Below are 24,547 nucleotides of genomic sequence, written 5' to 3'. Positions count from 1 at the left end.
CCCCCCCCCCCCCCCCCCCCCTCCCAGCAGAGAGTGAGTCCTGTTGGACCAGCCTCCTCCCCCCCCCCCCCCCCCCCGCCACCATCCAAACGCCCTTCCAGGATCTACCTTTAAATGCCCTGGAGTTCTAGTGGCCTCTTCGGTCAGGAGCAATCCCCAGTCAAAATGGCTGCCAAGACTTCACACGGCAGCCCTGGCAGCCATTTTGATTGAAAATGGTATGGGGATTGCTCCTGCTCCCTGCCAGTTCCAGTCTCAAAATGGCTGCTTGGAATTTCTGCAGCAATCTCATGCAGCCATTTTGACTGGGAGTTCATGCAGCCATTTTGACTGAGGAACTGGCAGGGCAGGAACGAATGGCAATCGCTCCTGCCTGGAGGAGGTCACTAGACCACCAGGGCATTTAAAGGTAGGCCCCAGGGTGACGTTCAGGTGGTGGGAGGGTGATAAGAGTTAAGATCTGAGGGTCCTTGGAGTTCCCATGATGGCCTACTCTGCCAGGGGGTGGTGGGTGGAAGATGGGAGGACACGCTTTCTGTCGAGTTTGGGGGCGGGAAGTCTAAAATTCTAATAAATCTTCTTTGGGGGTCTATGTCAGATAACTACTTTGTAAAACAAGAGGGTACAGACCCAACAATATTAACAAGATTTGTGCTATAAGAGTGGCTATGAAGGACTTTTTTACTTGTTTAGAGCAGCAGAATTGTAAAAATGTTTTATGTATCTGAATTAATGGAAATTAAGGAATCTCAAGAAAATATAGCTTTCTGTATCCCTTTCTTCCCTTTTATAGATGGCAGTGTTTTACAAGTAATCATCTTTTACCAAATTATTTTGGATAGTAATGGGAGGTTTCTCTGCATCTCAGAAAATTGATTTATACTTTGCATGTTTCTTCACTTGAAAGGTTGTGATGGATATATATGAGTTAGAGAACCCTGAAGGCATGATTTTGTCCATGGGGGGACAACTCCCCAACAATATCGCTATGGCCCTCCACCGCCAACAGTGCCGTGTCCTTGGCACCTCCCCAGAAGCCATAGATTCTGCTGAGAACCGCTTTAAATTTTCCCGCCTACTGGACACAATTGGAATCAGCCAGCCCCAGTGGAAGGAACTCTCTGATATGGAGGTAATGGCCTTTTTGACTTTTCTGTCTTTTCAGGGCTACTATTGTTTTTAGACATGGGGTTAAATTGGAAGGAGTAGCCTAGCAATAAGCAGGCCATTACATTTGACAACTCTCCTTTGACTTGACTTCTTTATTTGACTTTTACGGTACATTGACTTAAACTTTCAACCTGTAGAAGCATGTTTTTGGAGTATTAACATGTTGTCTTTATCGTAAAATATGAAACAGAGCATGGAAACATATGAAGAGTATAAGGCACATATAGCCTGCCCAGTTTAAAATGGATCTCCAGCTTTAACTTTACTATTGTATACCTAAGGATCCCTTGTGCTCTTCCCATCCCCCCATGAACTGTGTCTTCATTCTGCATTCATTAACTTCCCAGTGTTTTAGAATTTACTCCCTTGAAACTTCTTGTCATGAGCTCCTACTCTAGGACCTCCATTGAAATTTTTTCTCCCTGTACATCATCTATATCCCTAACGCACTTGAATAAGTCTGCCAGACAGTGGATGTGGTTTCATCATTCTGCATAGAACTAGAAAATTTTGTTACATTTACTGATGTTGATGTTCTCTCTCCATTGTCCTTTAGTCTAATCAGACGCTTGTTGGGGGAGGCAATCATAAGGAAACAAGCAGCCAAGTTAAAATGAATGGAAAGCTACTTTTAGTTAGTGGTAGATAATTGGTTTGGGATTATTGCATCCACCCTCCAAATAGGCTGAACATGTGCTCACGGTTTAGTACTTCAGGAACAGGCATACAGGTAGCTGTGGATTGAATGGCCTTGACAGTGTGTAGAAACATCCAGTGTAAGGTGAGAATAACGTTGGACATAATTAAATATAACTTACATGGGATCAGTAAGGAGAGTTGTTGTTAGAAAGGAATCAAACTTCCCTGTTCAGTCAACTCGTACAGCGGTCTCTCTCATAGTGTCTTGTTATTTAGAGAGAGTAAGACGTGGAAGGTCATTGGTTGAGAGCTGTAGTCTAAAAACTTGAGAGCTGCTGAAGTGAGAGTGGTCTTTAATTTGGCAGTAGTTTTTGAAAGAGAGAGCAGTGCCAATTTGGGTGCAGTATATGGGAGAGAATCAATTTAAAATGCTCAAGGGCATCCACATTACTTCTGTTTCAAAGCAACATTTAGGGAGTATAAGATGGCACATTCTGCATGAGATGTCTTCACAACTCATTGTCTTTTGCTCCAGCACACCTTTGCTGATTACCTCACTGATTGCTAGTTTGATGGGGGGTGGAGCATGATGAAACAAACATAAGTATTATTTATTCCTCAGAAGACTTGGTGTTGCTGATTTCAACGACGAGTCCCCTGGCCCAGTTCATAGTGCAGTCTAGTGTGCAGGATCCTTAAAGGGGTTGCTGAACCAATGAGTGAGGTCAAAGAGACTTCTTTTGCCATTCTGGTGTTGGGGAAGGCATCTTGGCCATCAGCAAAAACAATGAAGGTGGGTACTTCTGCAGGAGAAGAAATGCAGTGCCTTCCCCCTTCCTTCATTTTCTTTTATACTCCTTGAAAGAGGGAGGGGGCTTGTTTAAAAGGAGTAATGTTTTGTTTTGAATTTGAGGCTGGCAAATGAGAGTGAGCCCAAAGTTCTTTTGTGTATTTTCTCTAGATGTTTTCTCCTCTACCCAGAGGCCTGCTGGAGCAAAGATTCCATTTTCCTTTGTTGAAAGAGATGATGGGGGAGAGGGGTGGAGACTGAATTTTAAGCAACCTAACTGGACATTATGGTGATAATTAAAAGGGCACCTCCGTTTATGTGCACCGATGCACCATGGTGAGCACCTATTTTTTAATGGCATCTGTGCACCCAGATTCCATTATATAATACTAGTGGAACCCAGCATTGGTAAGCCTAATATTTAGGCACCTAGTTACATCAACCATAAACCTGGCATAACTATGTGTATATAAATGCAGGAAGGGCACACATAACTCCGTATTCTATAAGGTATGCATCTTACTTGGAGCTCCACCCACTTGTACACCCCTTTCATTGCATGTTATAGCACACCCTTATAGAATGGCACTTAAGGCACTTACTCACGTAAGTACTACTTTTCTCTGTACGTACACAAAAGTGCATGTACCCATGAGCACCTGGTTATAGAATTGCCCTTTATAAGCTGGATATTAAGGTCTGGATATTAAGGTCTCCGGCCAGGATTCATTTTTTTATTCTCTTACTGACATGTGAACTGAAATTCTCCATGGGCAAGCAGAATGAGTCAGCTACACGCTGGTGACATTATTGAACAGCACCATGAATGGAATGCATCTCCTAAAGCTCAAAAAACCTTGAAAAAGGGCCCTTCTGAGCATGTGCCAATCATCTCCCATTGTACTACCCACCATTTTCACTCCAGTTTTGTTTCATCTGCTCTAACAGATGTATTTATGTTACATTTGTACCCCGCGCTTTCCCACTCATGGCAGGCTCTATGCGGCGGGCAATGGAGGGTTAAGTGACTTGCCCAGAGTCACAAGGAGCTGCCTGTGCCGGGAATCGAACTCAGTTCCTCAGTTCCCCAGGACCAAAGTCCACCACCTTAACCACTAGGCCACTCCTCCACTCCTTTTTTCTTGCTCTTATCACTATTCTCCACTACCAATCTGCTGCTCTTCTCATGCCCAACATGAGCAACACAGAATCCAGATTTTAAAGAATGTTCTTGTTGCAGCAAAATAATGAATACCCAGTATACCTGAATGTAACTCACCTTGCGCTACTACTGAAAAAGGTGTGAGCAAAATCTAAATAAACAAACAGATAAAACAGATTCCCATGACTTCTGCCTCTGGTGCCATCACACTTCCCTACATCATTGATTTCTGCCTTCACTACAGAAGAATGTCTCCCCAAGCATGACACTCAAGTCATACCTTTCAAGATTAGTTCTCCAGCCATGTCCCCTCAGATCAGACTTCCACTGCTTTCAGTTTCACCTCCTCCAATAAGGCTGCTGCAGCATCTGGTCATGTAGATGAGACACCAACAACATCCATTGAGACCCTCTCCGGCAAGGCCCATGATGCTGTCAACCTTGCAGGCCTAGCTGAGGCCTTCCCCACAACCCAGGATATGCCAGGGCTCCAGTGCTACACCCACTTCCACATACCACTCCAGCAGCATCTTCATGCTGACTCTCCTCTGCATGGTTCTGAACTTTGACTTCTCTCCCAGCTTTAACCAGTTGGTTCCCATGATGCAGCCCTGGATCCTAAAAGGAAGGCCAGCCCCCATCCCCTGCAAGAACTGTATCAGCTATCTCCATGATCCTGGTGAGCTCCCGTCCATGCTACTCAAGGCAGACCACCATGATAATGGCAAGCACCTTCCTTCCATGTCCATGGTGCCAGGGTCCTCCCAGAGCTCACCTACACGATGATGAAGACAGTGGTAGGCGCCACCTGAGCTCCAGCCTCTATGTAGGATTACACAAGGAATTGACCAGACACCACCACACCAAGGATCAGTACGAGTCGAGGCCCTCTCCGCACAACCTCAACACTGAGCACAGGTACAGGCCCCAAAGATGAACCAGCAGTCACACTTCCTCTCCTGACCATCACTAAAAAAAATAATATACCACCTTTTTGATGATCAAATCAAAGCAGTGTACAAAAATTGTTTTAAAAGGAAATAAAAATTAATATACCTCCTTTTTTGACGATCAAATCAAAGCAGTGTCTAAAAATTGTTTTAAAAGGAAATAAAAGCAGAACTCCATAATAAAATATGAAACAATCATCCAAAAAGAAAGCAAGATACACACTCTTGGAAAAACTGTAATCTTGCTACTGAGCACTACAGCACACTCATCCTTCACAAAAAGGAAAAGTTAATCAGCTATTGTGACAAAACGGGTTTTTCATGCCTGCGATTTGTATTAGTTTTTATGACATGTATTTCTCTTGTTTGGCCATTAGGTGGTGTCTGTCCTCTGCTTTAAAGCTGTTGACTGTTTTCCTTTCAGCATAACCCCTGAGTGAAAGTAACCTGCAGTGCTATTGACCAAATACCTCTTAGGGGGAGATGCATCAACCAAACGTTAAAAAATCTAAATCGTAAAAGTGCTTAACGAATTTGAAACAACGAAGAATGCACAAAAAAAAAACAGCTCAGAAATGTTCGGTGCGGTATTGAAAAGTACAATGTATCATATGTTTGTAATCCCCTTCAGTAATTGGCCCCTTAAGCATGCGCAGAGCAGCCAAGCGTTATGCTGGCTGCTCTTCGCATGCCACAAACAGTCAAAACAAAAAAAAACACGTGGCTCCCAAAATAAAAACAAAACTCAAAAAAGGATCAGGAGGGGGCAAAGGCGCTCGTCAGGAGCGTCCTGTATGGACGGCCTTGCCGCCCCGCCCCAGGTCACCGCTGCTCCCCGCTTCCCCCTGCATTATAAATTAAAAAGCAAAACAAAAATCAGCAGACTCGGTCGGCCCCCCTCCCTTCCTCTCTACTCTTTCGCCCCACAGCTCCGCCTCCGGACATCCTCCGCCCTGTTCCCTGCCCCCTCCTGGGGTCGTCGCTGCCATTTCCCCCCCCCCCCCTCCATCGGGCCCCCCTCCCTCTTACCGGCCCGTGCAGCGCTTTGTGAAGACGCTGCACGGGCAAGAAGAACAGCTGATGCCTCTGTCTGTGCCCAGTCTTCCTTCGCGTCTCTCTCCTCTTGGGCCCGCCCCCGTCTGACGTAAAAGCTTAGTGCATCTGGCTCTTAGTGTGCTACTTCTCTGGGCTCTGATTGGCCCTGAAGTACAAAATCCAGCCAGAATGTGCTGGATTCCCCTAGTGTAAGAGAGGAAGTGTGGAGAGTAAAGATCTCTGCACAGAGACCCTGTTCAAAACCTGTGAGCAGTTATTTTCCTGAACTCTCTAGGTACTACTTAAGTAGTAAGAAAGTGTCTAATTAGTTTTAATGTTGATACCTGTTAATTTACCTGTTATTGTTTGCTATTTACACCTTTTTTTCACCGTTCACTGTTCCACTTTTCTGATAATAAACCTATTAGTTTATTAGCTCTGTTGTCCTGGATTGACTAAAAATCCTGGTGGTTTGTGTTCTTGGTCTGTGGGAGTTTTCTAGTAACTGTGGGACCCCTGGGATTGTGGCCCCAATGTCCTTAGAAGCCACCAGGAAAATAACTTGCTGGTGGGAGACTGGCTCAGAGGCAAGAAGAACCTTGTGCGGTGGGGTGGAAGGTATGCCAGTGTAGAGCACGTGCACAGATGCAGGCATGCCTGAGCAGTGCTGGGACAGACCCTCTCCTTTAGATGACCACAGAGTTAGCCTCAGATGGGTCCTAGGCATTTCTTGACAGCTATAAAATCTGCTTCAAACAGATAGGTCTTTAGTGCAGCACGAAAAGTAGTGTAGAGTTCCAAAGGGCATGTGCCAAAAAATAAAATGCTGACCTTTTGGTAGAAGCCCAATAGGCTTTAGAATGATGAGAGAGAACAAGTCTATTATGATTTAAAGATCGAAGAGTGTGTGTAGGTGACTATAGGATAATGAGAGTAGATATGCTGGTATACCAGCATGCAAGATCTTGTGAACTAGGGTCAGTATTTTACATTTTGTCCTATATTCTATTGGTAACCATTGTAATTGCATTAGTAATGAATTTTGTCAAATCCTCGAAAATTGTTGCAGTAATCATATCTGGCATTAATGTATGCATAGAATAATATACAGAGAATCAGTCTCTATGTAATTATGGACAGCTCTGTTTGCAAAGAAAATAAAAACCTGTTCTAAGTATGTTAGAGATTTCAAGTGAGAAAGAAAGTGATGATTCAAGAATAACAATGAAAAGATGTAATTGGTAGCACAGGTTTATCAAAAAGTATTGGAGTCAGTGACAGTGGTGAAGCAGTCCTTGATATCCCACAGGCCATTGTTTTCTCTATTGTCTTTGGAGAAGAGATCACAACTGACAAGTGGATCATAGAGATCATCCACATATTTTACAGCTGCCTTTGTGCATCGTGTCCTATGTGTCATAGTAGACCATACACTGAAATCTTCTGTCCAGTGTGTGGTGGCAGCCAAAAAGCAAACAAAATGCTAGGAATTATTAGGAAAGGGATGCAAAATAAAACAAGAATATTATAATGCCTCTGTATCGCTGCATAGTGCGACCATACCTTGTATTGTGTGCAATAGTGGTCGCTGTATCTTAAAAAAAAAAAAAAAAAAAAAAGCAGAATTAGAAAAGGTTCAAAGAAGGGTGATCAAAATAATTAAGGTGCTGGAACTCCTCTTGTATAAGGAAAGGCTACAAAGATTAGGACTCTTCATCTTGGAAAAGAGACAGCTGAAGGGGGGATATGACAGAGGTCTACAAAATACTTTTAGGAGTCCTTTTACTAAGGTGCTCCGAAAATGGCCTGTGCTGGTGTAGGCACACAGGCACACAGGTCCATTTTCCAGCACGTCTGTAAAAAAAAAAAAAAAAGAAAACCCTTTTTTTTTTTTTTTTTGCCGAAAATGGACGAGCGGCAAAATAAAAATTGGTGCGCGTCTATTTTGGACTTCCAACCTTACCGTCACCCATTGACTTAGCTCTAAGGTCTCACACGTTAACCGGGTGGTAATCATCAGTGCACATACACTGCTGATTACTGCCTGGTTAGAGCGAGGTAGAAAATAAAAAAAAATATTTTCTGAGGTGAGTATTGGACGCATGTAAAAAATGAAGTTTTTGCCAAGGGCATGCGGTAGCCGGGTGGTAGTTTTAAATGGACGCGTGTAGGCGCCTACACGCCTTAGTAAAAGGGCCCCTTAGTGATATAGAACTGATAAGCGTAAATCGATTTTTTTTCTCTTTCAAAAAGTACAAAAACTAGGGGACACTCAAGGAATTACATGGTATTACTTTTAAAATGAACAGGAGTAAATATTTTTTCACTCAACCAATAGTTAAGCTCTGGAACTTGTAGCCAGGGAATGTGGTATTAGCGGTTAATGTATCTGGGTTTAAAAAAAAAAAGGCTTGGACAAGTTCCTAAAGGAAAGGTTCATAGACTGCTATTGAGATAGAAATGGGGGAAAGCCACTGCTTGTCCCTGAGATCAGTAGCATGAATCTTGCTACTATTTGGGATTCTGTCAGGTACTTGTGACCTGAATTGGCCACTGCTGGAAGCAGGATAATGGGTTAGGTGGACCACTGGTCTGATCCAGTATAGCTATTCTGCTGGTTTTGTCATCCCATTTAGGGTTGCACCCTACAGAGTGGGAACTATTGTCTTATCTCCACAGAGGGTTTTGAGGTATTCATGTATTGCTATAATTTTTTTTTTTTGCAGTCAGCTGTGCAGTTTTGCAGTAAGGTGGGGTATCCATGCCTGGTGCGCCCCTCTTATGTGCTCAGTGGAGCAGCAATGAACGTGGCATACTCAGACAGTGATCTGGAGAAATTTCTCAGCAGTGCTGTAGCTGTGTCCAAAGAATACCCTGTGGTCATCTCCAAGTTCATTCAGGAGGCCAAGGTAAGCACACAAATCTTTAGGGAGTCTTGGGAGGGAAGGGAAATATTATAGGTCTTGAGCACAGCTCAAATTCTCCTTAATTTATTTTCTGGGGCCCCTAGCACACGTTCAATCATGCATTTACATCTGAAGGGGAGGTGTCTGCCATGCAGTTCTGCATGGCGTTCTGCTTGACTGCACAATGCTTGCCCCATGTAGAAAGCTTGTAGTGCATCATAGAATCAGCACAACCAGCCTGTGATGTTCAGAAATGTTGTTTATGGACCAATATAGTTTAAAAAAATAAAATTCTTTAGCATTGGCAGCAGATGAATCCAGAGACTTGTGGGTTGTGACCATCTACCAGCAGGTAGAGATAGAACTAAACTCTACCTTATAGGACAGTACCTTTGCTGGCCAGTCAGTATATCTCATCTCCAACAGGCAGTAGACAGTTCTGCACAATCTCCTGGTTTCATCTCTGGTATTAACACTTGAGTTTCCCAGTTCTGTAGAGCTTGGGGGTGCTTCAGCTGTCTGGTGCCAACTTTAGGGGGGTACGCCTTGCCAGGTTTCTCCCCCACCCCGTTACCCTTTCTAGCCCTTTTTTCTCTACTCGTTCCTCACAGAATGTGTCTACCACAAAAAAAAATGGCCTTGGAGAGAGAGACAGACAGCTTTTGTCTGTTGTGGGCTGTTTATTCAGAAAGGGAGGTTGATGCTTGCTGAATTTGGCGGTGACTGCACCAGACAGGCGAATTTATTCATTCCCCTGCATAACAGGTGAGTGTCTCTTTAAATCTTTAGTTGTGCTTAGCACTCCCAGTTTTCTTTTTCTTTTATTGCGCTGGCGGCTGCGGCGGTAAAGCGCTACTCCCATTGTGAGAAGTGGCGAGCAGCTTCTTGAAACGTTTGGGGACTTGCACCAAATGTTTCTCGTCAGAGGGGGTCCCTGTCATGGAGGAGCAGTTTTCCTGCATAGATGGTTCTCTGGTACAGTCCTTCAGTGGTCGAGTTCAGACATGGGTCCTTCTCTCCCTGCAACCGTGGCCATCTTGTCTCCGCAGCTGGTGTCTCCCACAGGGGCAGTGTTTGAGGGACAGGGTTCTCTTTCTTCCTCGGCTGTTTCTCAGGCTGTTGGGCGTTCTGTGTCCTCAAAGGTGTCTGCTACTGGTGCAGGCTCAGCATCTATGGCTCCTGGAGAGTTTTTACTCCAGAGTTTATCCTACTGCTTCATCAATCATATTTGAAGAGGTCTCATCATCAAGGGGGTTCCTGAGCTACCACAGCATGTGGATTCAGACGAGTTCTTGTAGGCTGCTCAGCTTCTGCAAGGTGATCCTTTAAGAAGAGATGCCTGGACATGGTTCCTGAGGCAGGGTCTCTGCCTCCTCCCTCTCCTCCTTGGTCAAGCAGGGTTCTCTGCCTCCTCCATGCATGGGGTTTTTTCTGAGGGTTTGGAGGAGGGTGAAGTCCTGTGTGATGAGGTCAATGATCCGTCTGCAGTGCGCAAATTTGGCTTTGAGATGGCAGAAACGAGGTTGGATTTTCTTTTCCCTGGGATGGGCTGATGTCTGCTGCTGAATCTGTGCAACAGCATTTGAAACTGAAACGTGGTTGGGTGGGTGAGGTTTTTGATGTGTCCTCCTCTGCAAGAAAAGGGGGTGTAGCGGTTCTTCTTAATAAATCCTTAGCTGGTGCCGTTGAAGTGTTGGCCACAGACTCTGCAGGGCGGTATCTTCTATTGAAGCTTTGGTTACAAGATAGACTGCTATATCTGATGGCGGTCTATGCCCTAGTAGTAGTTGGTGATATGAATCTAGTCCTTGACCCGAACATAGATATGAAGTCTGTGTCTGAGGGAACGAGGACTGACTGTTCGGGTCGTGGGGTGTTGTCCCATTTCTGTACTTCTCTAGATCTCATTGATGCCTAGAGATTGCTTCATCCCATGGAATTAGACTTCACACACAGGTCACAGGCACACGGCACTCTTACTAGGCTGCTAGATTACATTTTCATGTCTTCATCTTTGCTTCCAGCGGTTACAGAGGTGGTGATTGGGCCTTAGACAGTGTCCGACCATTCCTTACTTTGGGTTGACTTAGAGGCCCCGGGTATTTTCTGTGCTACTACAGGTGGCGGTTTCCTACATATCTAGCCCAAAAGAGAAACTTTTGTAAATATTTCGTAGGAAAATGGGACTAAGCGCCACTTGGACATCCCAAACCTCTTTTGGGAAACTGCAAAAGCGGTGTTAAGAGGTGAGATTATCGCCTATGTTGTGGCTCATTGCAAAAAATTGGCTCTTGGTATAGAGGCGTTGGAAAGTCAATTAAAATTAGCAAAAGCTGCTGATGTGCGTAATCCTACAAGTACTTTGAAAGATACTTACTTAGCAGCCCAAATAGCTCTAAATAATACATGAGCAAATATACAGGAGTACCATTTACCAAAAGTACGGATTTTCTAAGTATGGAAACAAGCCGGGTAGGATGTTGGCTAGAATAGTGAAGTGGTAGCCAGGTAATTTCCTCTCTCAAATTGCCATTGGGTAGAGTAGTTACTGACCATACACAAATTATACAGGTCTTTCTCCGAGGACAAGCAGGCTGCTTGTTCTCACGACTGGGTTGACGTCCACGGCAGCCCCCACCACCAGCACGCAGGGCACGCCCACTGCGCATGCGCGGCCGTCTTCCCACCCGTGCGCGACCGTTCCCGCTCAGTTTTTTTCTATTCCGCACTGGAGAGAGACGTATTGCCGTCTCTCTCTCTCTGTCAGCCCCGGAAACCGGATGAGCTTTTTCTCACTTCGTACGCGTTCGCGTATTTCTTTTTCTTTTTCATTGTGTAAAAAAAAAAAAAAGAGCCCCCTCGTCGTTTTTAGTCGCGAGGGCGCTTCGTTGCGGCCTTTTCTTTTTCGGATGTGCTTTTCAGCGCCACCATCAACGACTTTGACTTCACCGACGCGATTTTTCGTCGATGTCCTCAAAGGTCCCGAGCGGATTCAAGAAGTGTGGTCGGTGCGACCGGCAGATCTCGCAGACCGATACCCACGCTTGGTGTCTCCAGTGCCTCGGGCCGGAGCATAATACCAAGACGTGCACCTTGTGTCTCGGCTTACGGAAGCAGACACAGGTGGCGAGGCAAGTTCTTCGGGACCGTCTTTTTGGAACTTGCGCCGGCCCCTCGACGTCGACGGCATCGGTGTCGACGGCCGGATCTTCGGTACCGGTACCGATGTCGACGAAATCGGCACCGACGATGGCACCAAGCACAGGTACGGTTGGGCCGCGGGCCTGCCGGCGGGAGTATGTGGCCGCGCGGGCAATCGGCCCCGGCCACTTCCTCTACCCAGGGCCATCGGGACCGAACCCTGTCAGACCCGATTCCTCGAGGCCGGGGGGGTTCTACCTTCTCTTCGTCTCTACCGCCAAGCGCCGATGACGGGCACCGAAAGAAAACTAAGAAGTACCGTCATCGGTCGCCCACGGCACACAGGGCTGCCAGCTCCGACACCTCGAGGGATGACTCGACGCCGAGGAAGTGGCAGTGCCGAGAGGAGCGTTCCCCCTTGGTTGAAGAGGTGTCGCTGCGTCAGTCCGCGGGTGCTTCGGTACTGTCTCCTGGACCCGAGCAGCTTCCAGCACCGACACCTACATCGGCCCCCCTGCCTTTCTCGACAGCTGGCCTTGACGAGTGCCTCCGAGCCATCCTTCCGGGGATTCTGGAAGGGCTGATGCGCCAGGCTCTGCCGGCACCGGGGTGCTTGCGCCCCCGACGCCGTTGATGGAGGTGCCGGCGTGCTCTAGCCCGATGCTGAGGCCTTCGACGCCGCTTGCGGCGCTGGTGTCGACCGCCACGCAGGTGGAGTCCCTGTTGACGTCGATGGAGGGAGCTTCGTCCCCGCCGGCGCGGGAGTCCACCGCTCGACGCCATCACCGAGGACGTGGTTCCTCGCAGTCGAGACGGGGCCCGGTTGAGGTCTGAGCTTCAAGAGCTCATGTCCGACACCGAGGAAGATGCCTCGTGGAGGGAGGAGGAGGACCCCAGATATTTCTCCTCAGAGGAGTCTGTGGGCCTTCCCTCCGACCCCACTCCGTCACCGGAGAGGAAGCTCTCGCCCCCGGAGAGCCTCTCCTTTGCCTCCTTCGTCAGGGATTTGTCTATTTGCATTCCCTTTCCCGTGGTTTCTGTGGATGAGCCGAGGGCTGAGATGCTCGAGGTCCTCGACTATCCATCACCACCTAGAGAGTCTTCCACGGTGCCGTTGCACAATGTCCTCAAAGAGACACTGCTTCGGAACTGGCTGAAGCCATTATCTAACCCCACCATCCCCAAGAAAGCGGAGTCCCAATACAGGATCCACTCTGACCCAGAGTTGATGCGGCCTCAATTGTCTCATGACTCGGCGGTCGTGGACTCTGCTCTCAAGAGGGCACGGAGTTCGAGGGATACCGCCTCGGCGCCCCCTGGGCGGGAGTCTCGCACTCTGGACTCGTTTCGGAGGAAGGCCTACCAATCTTCCATGCTCGTGACCCGCATCCAATCATACCAGCTGTACACGAGCATTCACATGCGGAACAATGTGAGGCAACTGGCGGACCTGGTCGACAAGCTCCCTCCAGAGCAGTCCTGGCCTTTTCAGGAGGTGGTCAGGCAGCTGAAGGCGTGCAGAAAGTTCCTGTCCAGGGGTATCTATGACACCTGTGATGTGGCATCCTGAGCTGCGGCCCAAGGTATAGTGATGCGCAGACTCTTCTGGCTGCGTGCCTCTGACCTGGACAACTGCACCCAGCAACGACTGGCGGATGTCCCTTGCCGGGGGGATAACATTTTCGGCAAGAAGGTCGAGCAGTTGGTGGACCAACCACACCAGTGGAAAACCGCTCTCGACAAGCTCTCCCACCGGGCGCCTTCAGCATCCACCTCTGCAGGTGGACGTTTTTCCCGGGCCCGGCAGGCTGCGCCCTACGCCTACAACAAGCGTAGGTACACCCAGCCGGCCTAAAGGCCTCACCAGGCACAGGGACAGTCCCAGCGCGCTCGTTCCCATCAACAGCGTGCGCCTAAGCAGCCCCCTGCGCCTCCACAGCAAAAGCCGGGGACGGGCTTTTGACTGGATCCATGGGAACATAGCCACCATCAAAGTGTCCGTGCCGGACGGCCTGCCGGTCGGAGGGAGGTTGAAAGTTTTTCACCAAAGGTGGCCTCTGATAACCTCCGACCAGTGGGTTCTCCAAATAGTGCGGTGCGGGTACACCCTGAATTTGGCCTCCACTCCACCAAATTGCTCTCCGGGAGCCCAATCCTTCAGCTCCCATCACAGGCAGGTACTTGCAGAGGAACTCTCCGCCCTTCTCAGCGCCAATGCGGTTGAGCCCGTGCCACCCGGGCAGGGATTCTTCTATTCCAGGTACTTCCTTGTGTTTAAACCCCTTTGTTTAAACTGTTTACTGAGTATTTCCATAAAAAAAGAATAAAAAATGAAAGCAGAAAAGTTGTATAATTTTTTGTTTTTATTCAACTGTCAATTCCATGACAGAGCTATGCAAGAATATTACATAGGAAGCAAGTACGGAGAAACAATCTCATCAGTTACAGAGATGAAGTTGCTTGCTAATACAAATGTCTCCTTTCTTATATATACATAATTCTGGCATCATCACACATCCCTTACATGTTATTTAGCTCTTTACTAATTTATCTCAAGCCATCTGGCGTCTAACTTTCTCTCCCCTTTTTTTCCCTTATGCAGTACTATCAGACACAAGTTTCACATGTCTTGCCAACCTTTGTTCTTACTTTCAACTCATGGTCATGCTGTAGACATCCTGTTCCTCTACCCCCTTCTTTCTCAGGACTCTCAGCACATTCTTGATAAAGGTTATTATAATGTCAGATTTTCAGTGTCAGCTATTCCAGCTGCACTTCTGGAGTCCATTTTATATTTGTGACTCCATTTTGTCAGTTTTAATATATACACTTGTGGAAAAGAAAACAGGGGGGATGCGCCCCATCCTAGACCTGAGAGGCCTGAACAAATACCTGGTCAAAGAGAAGTTCAGGATACTTTCCTTGGGCACCCTTCTACCAATGATTCAGAAAGACGATTGGCTATGTTCCCTGGATTTAAAGGACGCTTACACTCACATCCCGATACTGCCAGCTCACAGACAGTATCTCCGATTCCGTCTGGGGACACGGCACTTTCAGTATTGTGTGCTGCCCTTTGGGCTCGCCTCTGCACCACGGGTGTTCACGAAGTGTCTCGTGGTGGTTGCGGCGTATCTACGCAAGCTGGGAGTGCATGTGTTCCCGTATCTCGACGATTGGTTGGTCAAGAGCACCTCAGAGGCAGGAGCTCTTCGGTCCATGCAGTGCACTATCCACCTTCTAGAGCTGCTGGGGTTTGTGATAAATTACCCAAAGTCCCATCTCCAGCCATCCCAGTCTCTGGAATTCATAGGAGCTCTGCTGAATACCCAGACGGCTCAGGCCTTCCTTCCCGAAGCGAGGGCCAACAATCTCCTGTCCCTGGCTTCGCAGACCAGAGCGTCTCAGCAGGTCACAGCTCGGCAGATGTTGAGACTTCTGGGTCATATGGCCTCCACGGTTCATGTGACTCCCATGGCTCGTCTTCACATGAGACCTGCTAAATGGACCCTAGCTTCCCAGTGGTGTCAAGCTGCCGGGAATCTAGAAGATGTTATCCGTCTGTCCCTCAGTTGCTGCAATTCGCTGCACTGGTGGACCATTCGGACCAATTTGACCCTGGGACGTCCATTCCAAATTCCGCAGCCCACGAAAGTGCTGACGACGGATGCATCTCGCCTGGGTTGGGGAGCTCATGTCGATGGACTCCACACCCAAGGTCTGTGGTCCCTCCAGGAACAAGATCTTCAGATCAACCTCCTGGAGCTCCGAGCGGTCTGGAATGCGCCGAAGGCCTTCAGAGATCGGCTATCCTACCAAATCATCCAAATTCGGACAGACAACCAGGTTGCAATGCATTACATCAACAAGCAGGGGGGCACCGGATCCCGCCCCCTGTGTCAGGAAGCCATCGGGATGTGGCGTTGGGCTTGCCAGTTCGGCATGCTTCTCCAAGCCACATACCTGGCAGGCGTAAACAACAGTCTGGCTGACAGACTGAGCAGAGTCATGCAACCGCACGAGTGGTCGCTCCATTCCAGAGTGGTGCGCAAGATCTTGCAAGAGTGGGGCACCCCCTCGGTGGACCTTTTCGCCTCTCAGACCAACCACAAGCTGCCTCTCTTCTGTTCCAGACTACAGGCACACGGCAGACTGGCGTCGGATGCCTTTCTCCTCCATTGGGGGACCGGCCTCCTGTATGCTTATCCTCCCATACCTTTGGTGGGGAAGACCTTACTGAAGCTCAAGCAAGACCACGGCACCATGATTCTGATAGCGCCCTTTTGGCCCCGTCAGATCTGGTTCCCTCTACTTCTGGAGTTGTCCTCCGAAGAACCGTGGAGATTGGAGTGTTTTCCGACTCTCATTTCGCAGAACGACGGAGCGCTTCTGCACCCCAACCTTCAGTCTCTGGCTCTCACAGCCTGGATGTTGAGGGCGTAGACTTTGTTTCGTTGGGTCTGTCTGAGGGTGTCTCCCGCGTCTGTCTTGCCTCTAGAAAGGATTCCACTAAAAAGAGTTACTTTTTTAAGTGGAGGAGGTTTGTCGTTTGGTGTGAGAGCAAGGCCCTAGAACCTCGCTCTTGTCCTGCACAGAACCTGCTTGAATACCTTCTGCACTTATCAGAGTCTGGCCTCAAGACCAACTCAGTAAGGAATCACCTTACTGCGATTAGTGTTTACCATCATCGTGTAGAGGGTAAAGCCATCTCTGGAGAGCCTTTAGTCATTCGATTCATGAGAGGCTTGCTTTTGTCAAGGCCCCCTGTCAAGCCTCCTGCAGTGTCATGGGATCTCAACGTCGTCCTCACCCAGCTGATGAAACCTCCTTTTCAGCCACTGAATTCCTGCCATCTGAAGTACTTGACCTGGAAGGTCATTTTCTTGGTGGCAGTTACTTCAGCTCGTAGAGTCAGTGAGCTGCAAGCCCTGGTAGCTCATGCTCCTTATACCAAATTTCATCATAACAGAGTAGTACTCCGCACTCACCCTAAGTTCTTGCCGAAGGTGGTGTCGGAGTTCCATCTTAAGCAGTCAATTGTCTTGCCAGCATTCTTTCCCAGACCACATACCCGCCCTGCTGAACGTCAGTTTCACACATTGGACTGCAAGCGAGCGTTGGCCTTCTATCTGGAGCGGACACAGCCCCACAGACAGTCCGCCCCCAATTGTTTATTTCTTTCGACCCCAATAGGAAAGGGGTCGCTGTCTGGAAACGCACCATCTCCAATTGGCTAGCAGATTGCATTTCCTTCACTTAAGCCCAGGCTGGGCTGGTTCTTGAGGGTCATGTCACGGCTCATAGTGTTAGAGCCATGGCAGCGTCAGTGGCCCACTTGAAGTCAGCCACTATTGAAGAGATTTGCAAGGCTGCGACGTGGTCATCTGTCCACACATTCACATCACATTACTACCTCCAGCAGGATACCCGACGCGACAGTCGGTACGGGCAGTCGGTGCTGCAGAATCTGTTTGGGGTTTGAATCCAACTCCACCCTCCAGGACCCGATTTTGTTCTGTTCAGGCTGCACTCTCAGTTAGTTGTTCTTCGTAGGTCAATTTCTGTTATGCCCTCGCCATTGCGAGGTTAAATTGACCTGGGTTCTTGTTTTGAGTGAGCCTGAGAGCTAGGGATACCCCAGTCGTGCGAACAAGCAGCCTGCTTGTCCTCGGAGAAAGCGAATGATACATACCTGTAGCAGGTGTTCTCCGAGGACAGCAGGCTGATTGTTCTCACCTATCCTCCCTCCTCCCCTTTGGAGTTGTGTTTTTCCTCATTCCTTTGCTTGTCATTCAACTGAGCGGGAACGGTCACGCACGGGCGGGAAGAATGCCGTGCATGCGCGGTGGGCGTGTCCTGCGTGCGGGACCGCCCGCAAAGTTTTGTTCCGGTTGGTGGGGGCTGCCGTGGACGTCAACCCAGTCATGAGAACAATCAGCCTGCTGTCTTCGGAGAACACCTGCTACAGGTATGTATCATTCGCTTTACTGACTATTTTCAACATTTGTATAAGGGACAACCCAGGGTGGAGCAGTTCTTAATTGCAGACTTTTTGCGCCAAGTACGCACTCCTAGGTTGTCAGCAGAAGCTATACAGAAATTAAATATGCCAGTGCAGGCACAAGAGCTACAACAGACCATTAAGAAGCTGAAGTCCCATTTAGCCCCGGGACCCAATGGCTTTACTGGGGAATTTTACAAAATGTTACAGCTGCAGATCTTAGGCCCCTTATTGGACTATCATCATCATGTAGAAGAGATGGTCACATTTATTTATTTATTAAGATTTATTTACCACCTTTTGAAGGAATTCACTCAAGGCGGTGTACAGTAAGATAAATCAAACATGAGCAATAGGCAATTACAGCAGTAAAAGTATTCAAATAATACCAAGTATGGCATAGTATATTACTTACAATGTCAACACAATACGTAATAGAACATTTTAATTGACAGTGAAGGGTATAAGCAAAGATAGAACATACAATAGGTAAAAGAAGAGTTAGTAAGGTGACTAAAGAAAGTTGCATATGAGGTCAGAGAGATGGTTAACATATAGATAGGTAAGAGAGTAAGAGGAGTTGGTGACTAATTCAAAGAAAGGTGCACATGAGGTCAGAAATATGGTTAAATATTATATCAGGGTAAGAGTGGATAAAAATATCATGTTGCAGTATGTGCAGCCTGTCACTCACTCCTTGTATGTGTGAGACTAGCAAGTTAGTTACTTCTTCCATTAAAGGCCTGGTTGAAGAGCCAAGCTTTCACCTGCTTCCTCAAGTAGAGATAGTCTTGTGTTAAGCAGAGACTTTCAGGCATTGCATTCCAAAGTGTGTGGCCTACTCCAGAGAAGGCTCGCTTTCGGGTATCACATCATATAATGTCTTTTGGAGAGGGTGTGGTTAGTGATAGTCCTTGAGAGGACTTTAGTGTCCTTGGTGGTGTGTAGAGGATCATCCTGTTCTTCAAGTACTCGGGGCTATTTCCTTTAAGTGCCTTGAAGATTAGATATAGAGTTCTAAATTTAGCACTGTATTGTACTGGTAGCCAGTGAAGTTTTTGTAAAGATGGTGTGATGTGGTCACGTTACTTGCAACCTTATATGAGTCTTGCTGCAGCATTCTGAATCAATGGAAGCTGGTGCAAGCTCTTTGTAGTCAGACCATTGTATAGTGCATTGCAGTAATCCAATCTTGATGTTATCATGGCATGCACAACTGGGATAAGATTTACCTTCTCATGAAGAAGTGACGTCATCACTAGAAGATGGACGCATGAGACCCTAGCTCCGTTGGAGTGGCTAATAAATTGCTTTTACTCCTGGTCCCCTGAGCCTTGCCTTCTCCGTTTTTGTGCTGGAAGTAGACTGAGCGGTGCCAGCCCGAAAGAGACTGGAAAAGTATAAATTCACTGTGGATATCCGTGACTAAGCGTCCGGCTCAGGTTGGACACTGGCAGAGCTCCGTGCCAAAATGGCGGCTGCAGATTTGGGGGTCTGACATGGAGGACCTGGTCGAGATTACAGAGGGTGATGGAGAGCCAACTAAGCGATGTAGCCAGATGGTTTAAGGCATTGAAGGCTGAGATGTCAGAGGTGAGGAAAATGATTCATACTGCAGTGGCGGACATGTGGAGAGAGATGCGCGGGGTGGGAACCACATGGAGCAGGCCGAGGAAAGATTTGAAAGCCTGGAAGGTGAAATACAAGCAGTGTGTGCAGAGCTTCACAGTGAAAAACAGGAGCGAGAAATCTTAAAACTAGCGCTGGAAAACCGTTCCAGGCAGTGCAACTTGCGCTTTAAAGGAATTCCAAAATTGGACTAGAATAATGACTTCACGTACATTATTTGGGAGATTTGCATCATGCTCCTGTCTTCAGCTGCTGGGGAGCAGGGCTTGGAACCCCTGCCCACAATTAAGCTTGATTGGGTCCATAGAAGTCTAGGGCCCCAAAGTGACTCACTTCCCAGGGACATTATAGTCTGCTTCCACGATTATACCATTAAAGAGTCGATATGGAAGAGGGCAAGATCCCTGGGGGAGATCCCATGGGAAAACCACAATGTTACAGTTTTTCAAGATCTGGCAAGAGGAACATTCCAGAGGCGGAGGGAATTTCGAGACCTCAGTAAATATTTACAACAGTTCGGCAACCTGCTGTTATACTGATGCTGTCACTAGAAATTGTTTTTCTCTACCTCCACTGGGATGAACTGGTCTAACTGGACTCAAGGAAAGGAAATTGACAGGCAAGAATACATTTCACCATAAATTTTACTCTTGCAACCAGCAATTTTAGTTCATGAGCTTTTGAGACCACATTGAGCCTTTCTTCAGATGTGTCTGAAGGGAAGAGGGCTGTGAGGTTGGAAAAGTCATGTGCTATGTCCTTGATGGTCCTTTTTAAAAGTTATTATAACACACAATCTACATACTGTACCTGAATGTAACTTACTTTGAACTACCAGTGGCGTTCCTAGGGGGACTGAAACCTGGGGTGGATCGCCGATGTGCCCCGCCCCCCGGGTGCAGCGCCCCCCCCAGAACAGCGTGACACCCCCCCCCCCCCCCCCCCGGCGAAAGAACCCCCTGGGGGCACGCCGCTGGGGGGGAGGGGGGGTGCCGCGCGCCTGCCGGCTCTTCGTTTTCATGCTCCCTCTGCCCCGGAACAGGAAGTAACCTGTTCCGAGGCAGAGGGAGCATGAAAACAAAGAGCCGACAGGCGCGCGGCACCCCCCCCCCAGCGGCGTGCACCCGGGGTGGACCGCCCCCCCCCCCCCCCCCCCCCTTGGTACGCCACTGTGAACTACTACTGAGAAAATGTGAGCTAAATCCAGATCTCCTACAAGGATTGTAATTTTGTTTAAGACCAATATGGCTGCTAGAACTCTGCAAGAAATAACAAAAAGGACTTTAAAAATCCTAAATATATGTTTTTAAACGCTGCAAATTGCCAGTTGGTGTCATCCAGTAATCCAGTTCTTTTCAACCCAGTCCTCAGGGCATACCCAGCAAGTGAGGTTTTCAGGTTATCCACAATGAATAATCATGAGAGATTTGTATACCTTCTTCCTTGGTATGCAAATCTCTCATACATATTCATTTTGGATATCCTGAAAACTTGAGTGACTCAATATGCCCTGAGGACTGGGTTGAGAAGCACTGTTGTAATCTCTTAGTAAACAGTGAGGGAATATGGTAACATTTGCACTACAGAAGGAAGAACATAGAGGCGCTGTCCCTCTTGGATTGCAAATGAACCTGTCCAGACATTTCTGTGAATATCCTGATGTACATAAGTAGCTATTTTATAGGATTTTAATATGGATTCTGACGTTTGCACTGATTTCTTTTCCCTTGTCTGACAGGAAATTGATGTGGATGCTGTAGCTTGTGATGGAGTTGTTGTCGCAATTGCCATCTCTGAGCATGTGGAGAACGCTGGCGTACATTCAGGGGATGCTACCCTGGTAACTCCTCCCCAGGACATCACCCCAAAGACCTTGGAGAGAATCAAAGCCATTGTCCATGCTATCGGGCAAGAGCTACAGGTTACAGGGCCATTCAATCTGCAGTTAATTGCAAAGGTACAGTGATGGGAGAGGGACCCCTTATGGTCATCATAGCTATAGTGGCAGTGGATGAAACAGAATAATTACTTGTATTTATATAGTGCCTGTTAATCAGGATTCATAAGAGTTGTACAGTTCTGTAATGCTTCAGATGCACATGCTGCCACCACTTCTGGTACATCAAACCAGGAAGTACATTCATGCTATCTTAACGGAGGCATAGGGAAGTAAAGCAAGAAGCTATTCAAGGGCTACAGTTAGATTAGAATGGAGAACAGAGCTTAGAAACTGCATAACACAGGTTTATTTATTCCTAGTTTAGTACCCCCCCCCCCCTTTAATAGCTGGAATGAAATCAGAATATGAGAGCATAAGAAATGCCATATCAGGTCAGACCAGAGGCCCATCTAGCTCCAGTATACTACCTAACAGTGGCCACCCCAGATCACAAGTACCTGGCAGAATTCACAAAAAGTAGCAAAATTTCATTTTTACTCATCCCCAGAGATAAGCAGTGGCCTTACAAATTTCAAAGCTGAACTACGCTTTGAGTGAAAAAAATATTTTTTTCCTTTTTGTTTTAAAAGTATTACTGTGTAACTTCATTGAAGGTCCCCATTGTCTTTGTATTTTTTGAAAGCGTAAACAATCGGTTTACGTCAGTATTTTGTAAAGCTTGGTCACATCCCCTCCCCCCCCCCCCCCCCCCCCCCCCCCCCCCGTCAGACATTTCTCTCTCAGCCCTACCCTCTTTAGCCTTTCCTCTTAGGAGAGTCATTCCATCCCCTTGTTCATTTTGATTTGCCCTTCTCTGTATCCTTTCTAATTCCATTATATCTTTTTTGTGATGATGTGACCAGAATTGGACCGGTGTAAGAAACAGCAGGAGGAAATATTTTTTCACTCAATGAATAGCTGAGCTCTGGAACGCTTTGCCAGAGGATGTAGTAACAGTGGTTAGCATATCTGGGTTTAAAAAAGGTTTGGAAAGTTTGGAAAAGTTCATGTCTGCTTTTGAGACAGACATAGGGAAGCCATTGCTTGCCCTGGGATTGGTAGTATGGCATCTCGCTACTATTTGGGTTTCTGCCAGGCACTTGTGACACAGATTGGCCACTGTTGGAAACAGGATACTGGGCTAGATGGACCATTGGTCTGACTCAGTATAGCTATTCTTATGTTCTTAATTAAATTGAAGAGAGAAAACCACCAAGGAATTGAAATATTAGTCCAAAGTTTTATTGTAAACCATCAATTCGTCTGGTATAAAAAGACACGTCACAGCCATGTTTTGGCACATGTAGTTTGTTGTCAGGAGTCTTAACCTCCCGAATACTAATCTGCAATCAATGATGGATTTAAGAGGTCTTCGAATTTTATGCAAGAGCAGTTCATTTCTTATGCAAGAGCAGTACATTTCTGTGGATACAACTAAAGCATTTTACATATACTACATGCAGGTACTTTCTGTCCCTAGTGGGCTCACAATCTTGTACCTGGAGCAATGGGGGGTTAAGTGATAAGAGTCACAAGGAGCTGCAGTGGGAATTGAACCCAGTTCCCCCAGGTTCTCAGGCCACTGAGTTAACCAGTAGGCTACTCCTCCACTCAAAATAGCCCTTAAATCCAAAATTGATTGCACATGTGTACATGGGAGATTACAGACACTTGATGCAGTCAACACTTGCTGAAATACTGCCATGTTGGGTCTTTTTATACTGGACAAATGGATGACTTTTACAATAAAACTTTGCTCCTTGGCTGTTTTCTCTCCATTTTAGTTCACTATGGTTTCGTACACTGGTTGCACTATTGTGGAAACCGCTTCCTTTTTTATGGACCAGAACTGCACACAATACCCGCAGAGCGATCTCACCGTGGATCAGTACAGAGGCATTATGATATTCTTTGTTTCACTCTCTCTTCCTTTACTAATAATCCTTAATACTCCGCTTGCTTTTTTGGGCCGATGTGGCACACTGAGCAAAAGATTTCAATATATTGTCCGTGATGACCCCTAGATCTTTTTCCTGGGTGGTGACTCCATTAATGTGCAACCTAGCATCCTGTAGCTATAATTTGGATGATTATTCTTGATATGCATCACTTTGCACTTGTCCACATTAAATTTAATCTGCCATTTGGATGCCCAGTCTCTCAGGGTTTTCCAATAATTTCTCACAGCCTGTATGTAATTTAACAGCTTTGAATAATTTTGTCATCTGCAAATTTGATCACTTCACTTGTCCTTTCTACTACTACTACTACTACTATTTAGCATTTCCAGATCATTTATAAAAATGTTGAAAAGCACTGGTCCCAATACAGATCCCTGTGGCACTTTACTGTTCCTCACTCCAGTGAGAGAATTGGCCATTTAACCCTACTCTGTTTTCTGTCTGTCAATCTCCCATTCCACAACAGGATATTGCCTGGAAGCTTTCTGAAAATCTAGATAAGCTGTATCAACTGGCTCACCTTTATCCATTTTATTTAGACCTTCAAAAAAAATGTAACAGATTGGTGAGGCAAGACTTCCCTTGGCTAAATCCATATTGACGCCCATTAAACTAAGTTTGTTTATAATCATTACTATTTTGCCCAGCACTTATGTAAGGCTTACCGGACTGTAGTTTCCTACATTACTCTTGGAACTCTCTTAAAAAATTGGTGTTACGTTGGCCACTTTCCGATCTGCAGGTACTGTAGATTGCATTTCTTTTTTTTTAGGTCTTTTAGTACTCTGGGGTGTATACCATCCGGCCCAGGTGACTTGCTCTCTTTAAGTTGTCGATTTGATCTATTATCTTCCAGGTTTACTAATATTTGTTTCAGTTCCTCCATATCGTCACCTTGAAATACTGTCTGTGGCATGGGTAGTAGCTCCCTTACAGTCCTCTTCAGTAAAGACCTAAGCAGAGAATTCATTTAGAGTGTCCCTTTTACTTCTTGATGATCTAATGGTTCAGTTGACTTCCTCACAGGCTTTCTGCTTCAGCTGTACTTGAAAATGTTTTTACTAAGAGTTTTTGCCTCTATGGCAAGTATCATTTCAGATTTTTATTAGCCTTCTTATCAGTGCTTTTTAGCCTCCTTATAAATATCACAGGGATCTGTACTGGGACTGGTGCTATTTAACACATTTATAGATGATATAGAAATCAGTACGGTGAGTGAGGTTA

At 46.7% G+C, this 24,547-nt stretch overlaps 1 protein-coding gene across 1 annotated transcript in view; it reads left to right on the top strand.

Moving 5' to 3' along the window:
* Window positions 1-24,547, top strand: part of CAD (carbamoyl-phosphate synthetase 2, aspartate transcarbamylase, and dihydroorotase) — a 448,399-nt gene that overhangs the window by 201,051 nt on the left and 222,801 nt on the right. The window contains exons 20-22 of the mRNA XM_030198598.1: window positions 908-1,132; window positions 8,473-8,655; window positions 21,162-21,380. Coding sequence (XP_030054458.1) covers window positions 908-1,132; window positions 8,473-8,655; window positions 21,162-21,380 — 627 coding nt within the window. The remainder of the gene's footprint in view (window positions 1-907; window positions 1,133-8,472; window positions 8,656-21,161; window positions 21,381-24,547) is intronic.

The sequence above is a fragment of the Microcaecilia unicolor genome, chromosome 3, assembly GCF_901765095.1.
Source record: "Microcaecilia unicolor chromosome 3, aMicUni1.1, whole genome shotgun sequence".
NCBI classification, from domain to species: Eukaryota; Metazoa; Chordata; class Amphibia; order Gymnophiona; family Siphonopidae; genus Microcaecilia; species Microcaecilia unicolor.
The sequence above is the reverse complement of the archived record's forward strand: the minus strand, read 5'-3'. Positions and strand labels throughout refer to the sequence as shown.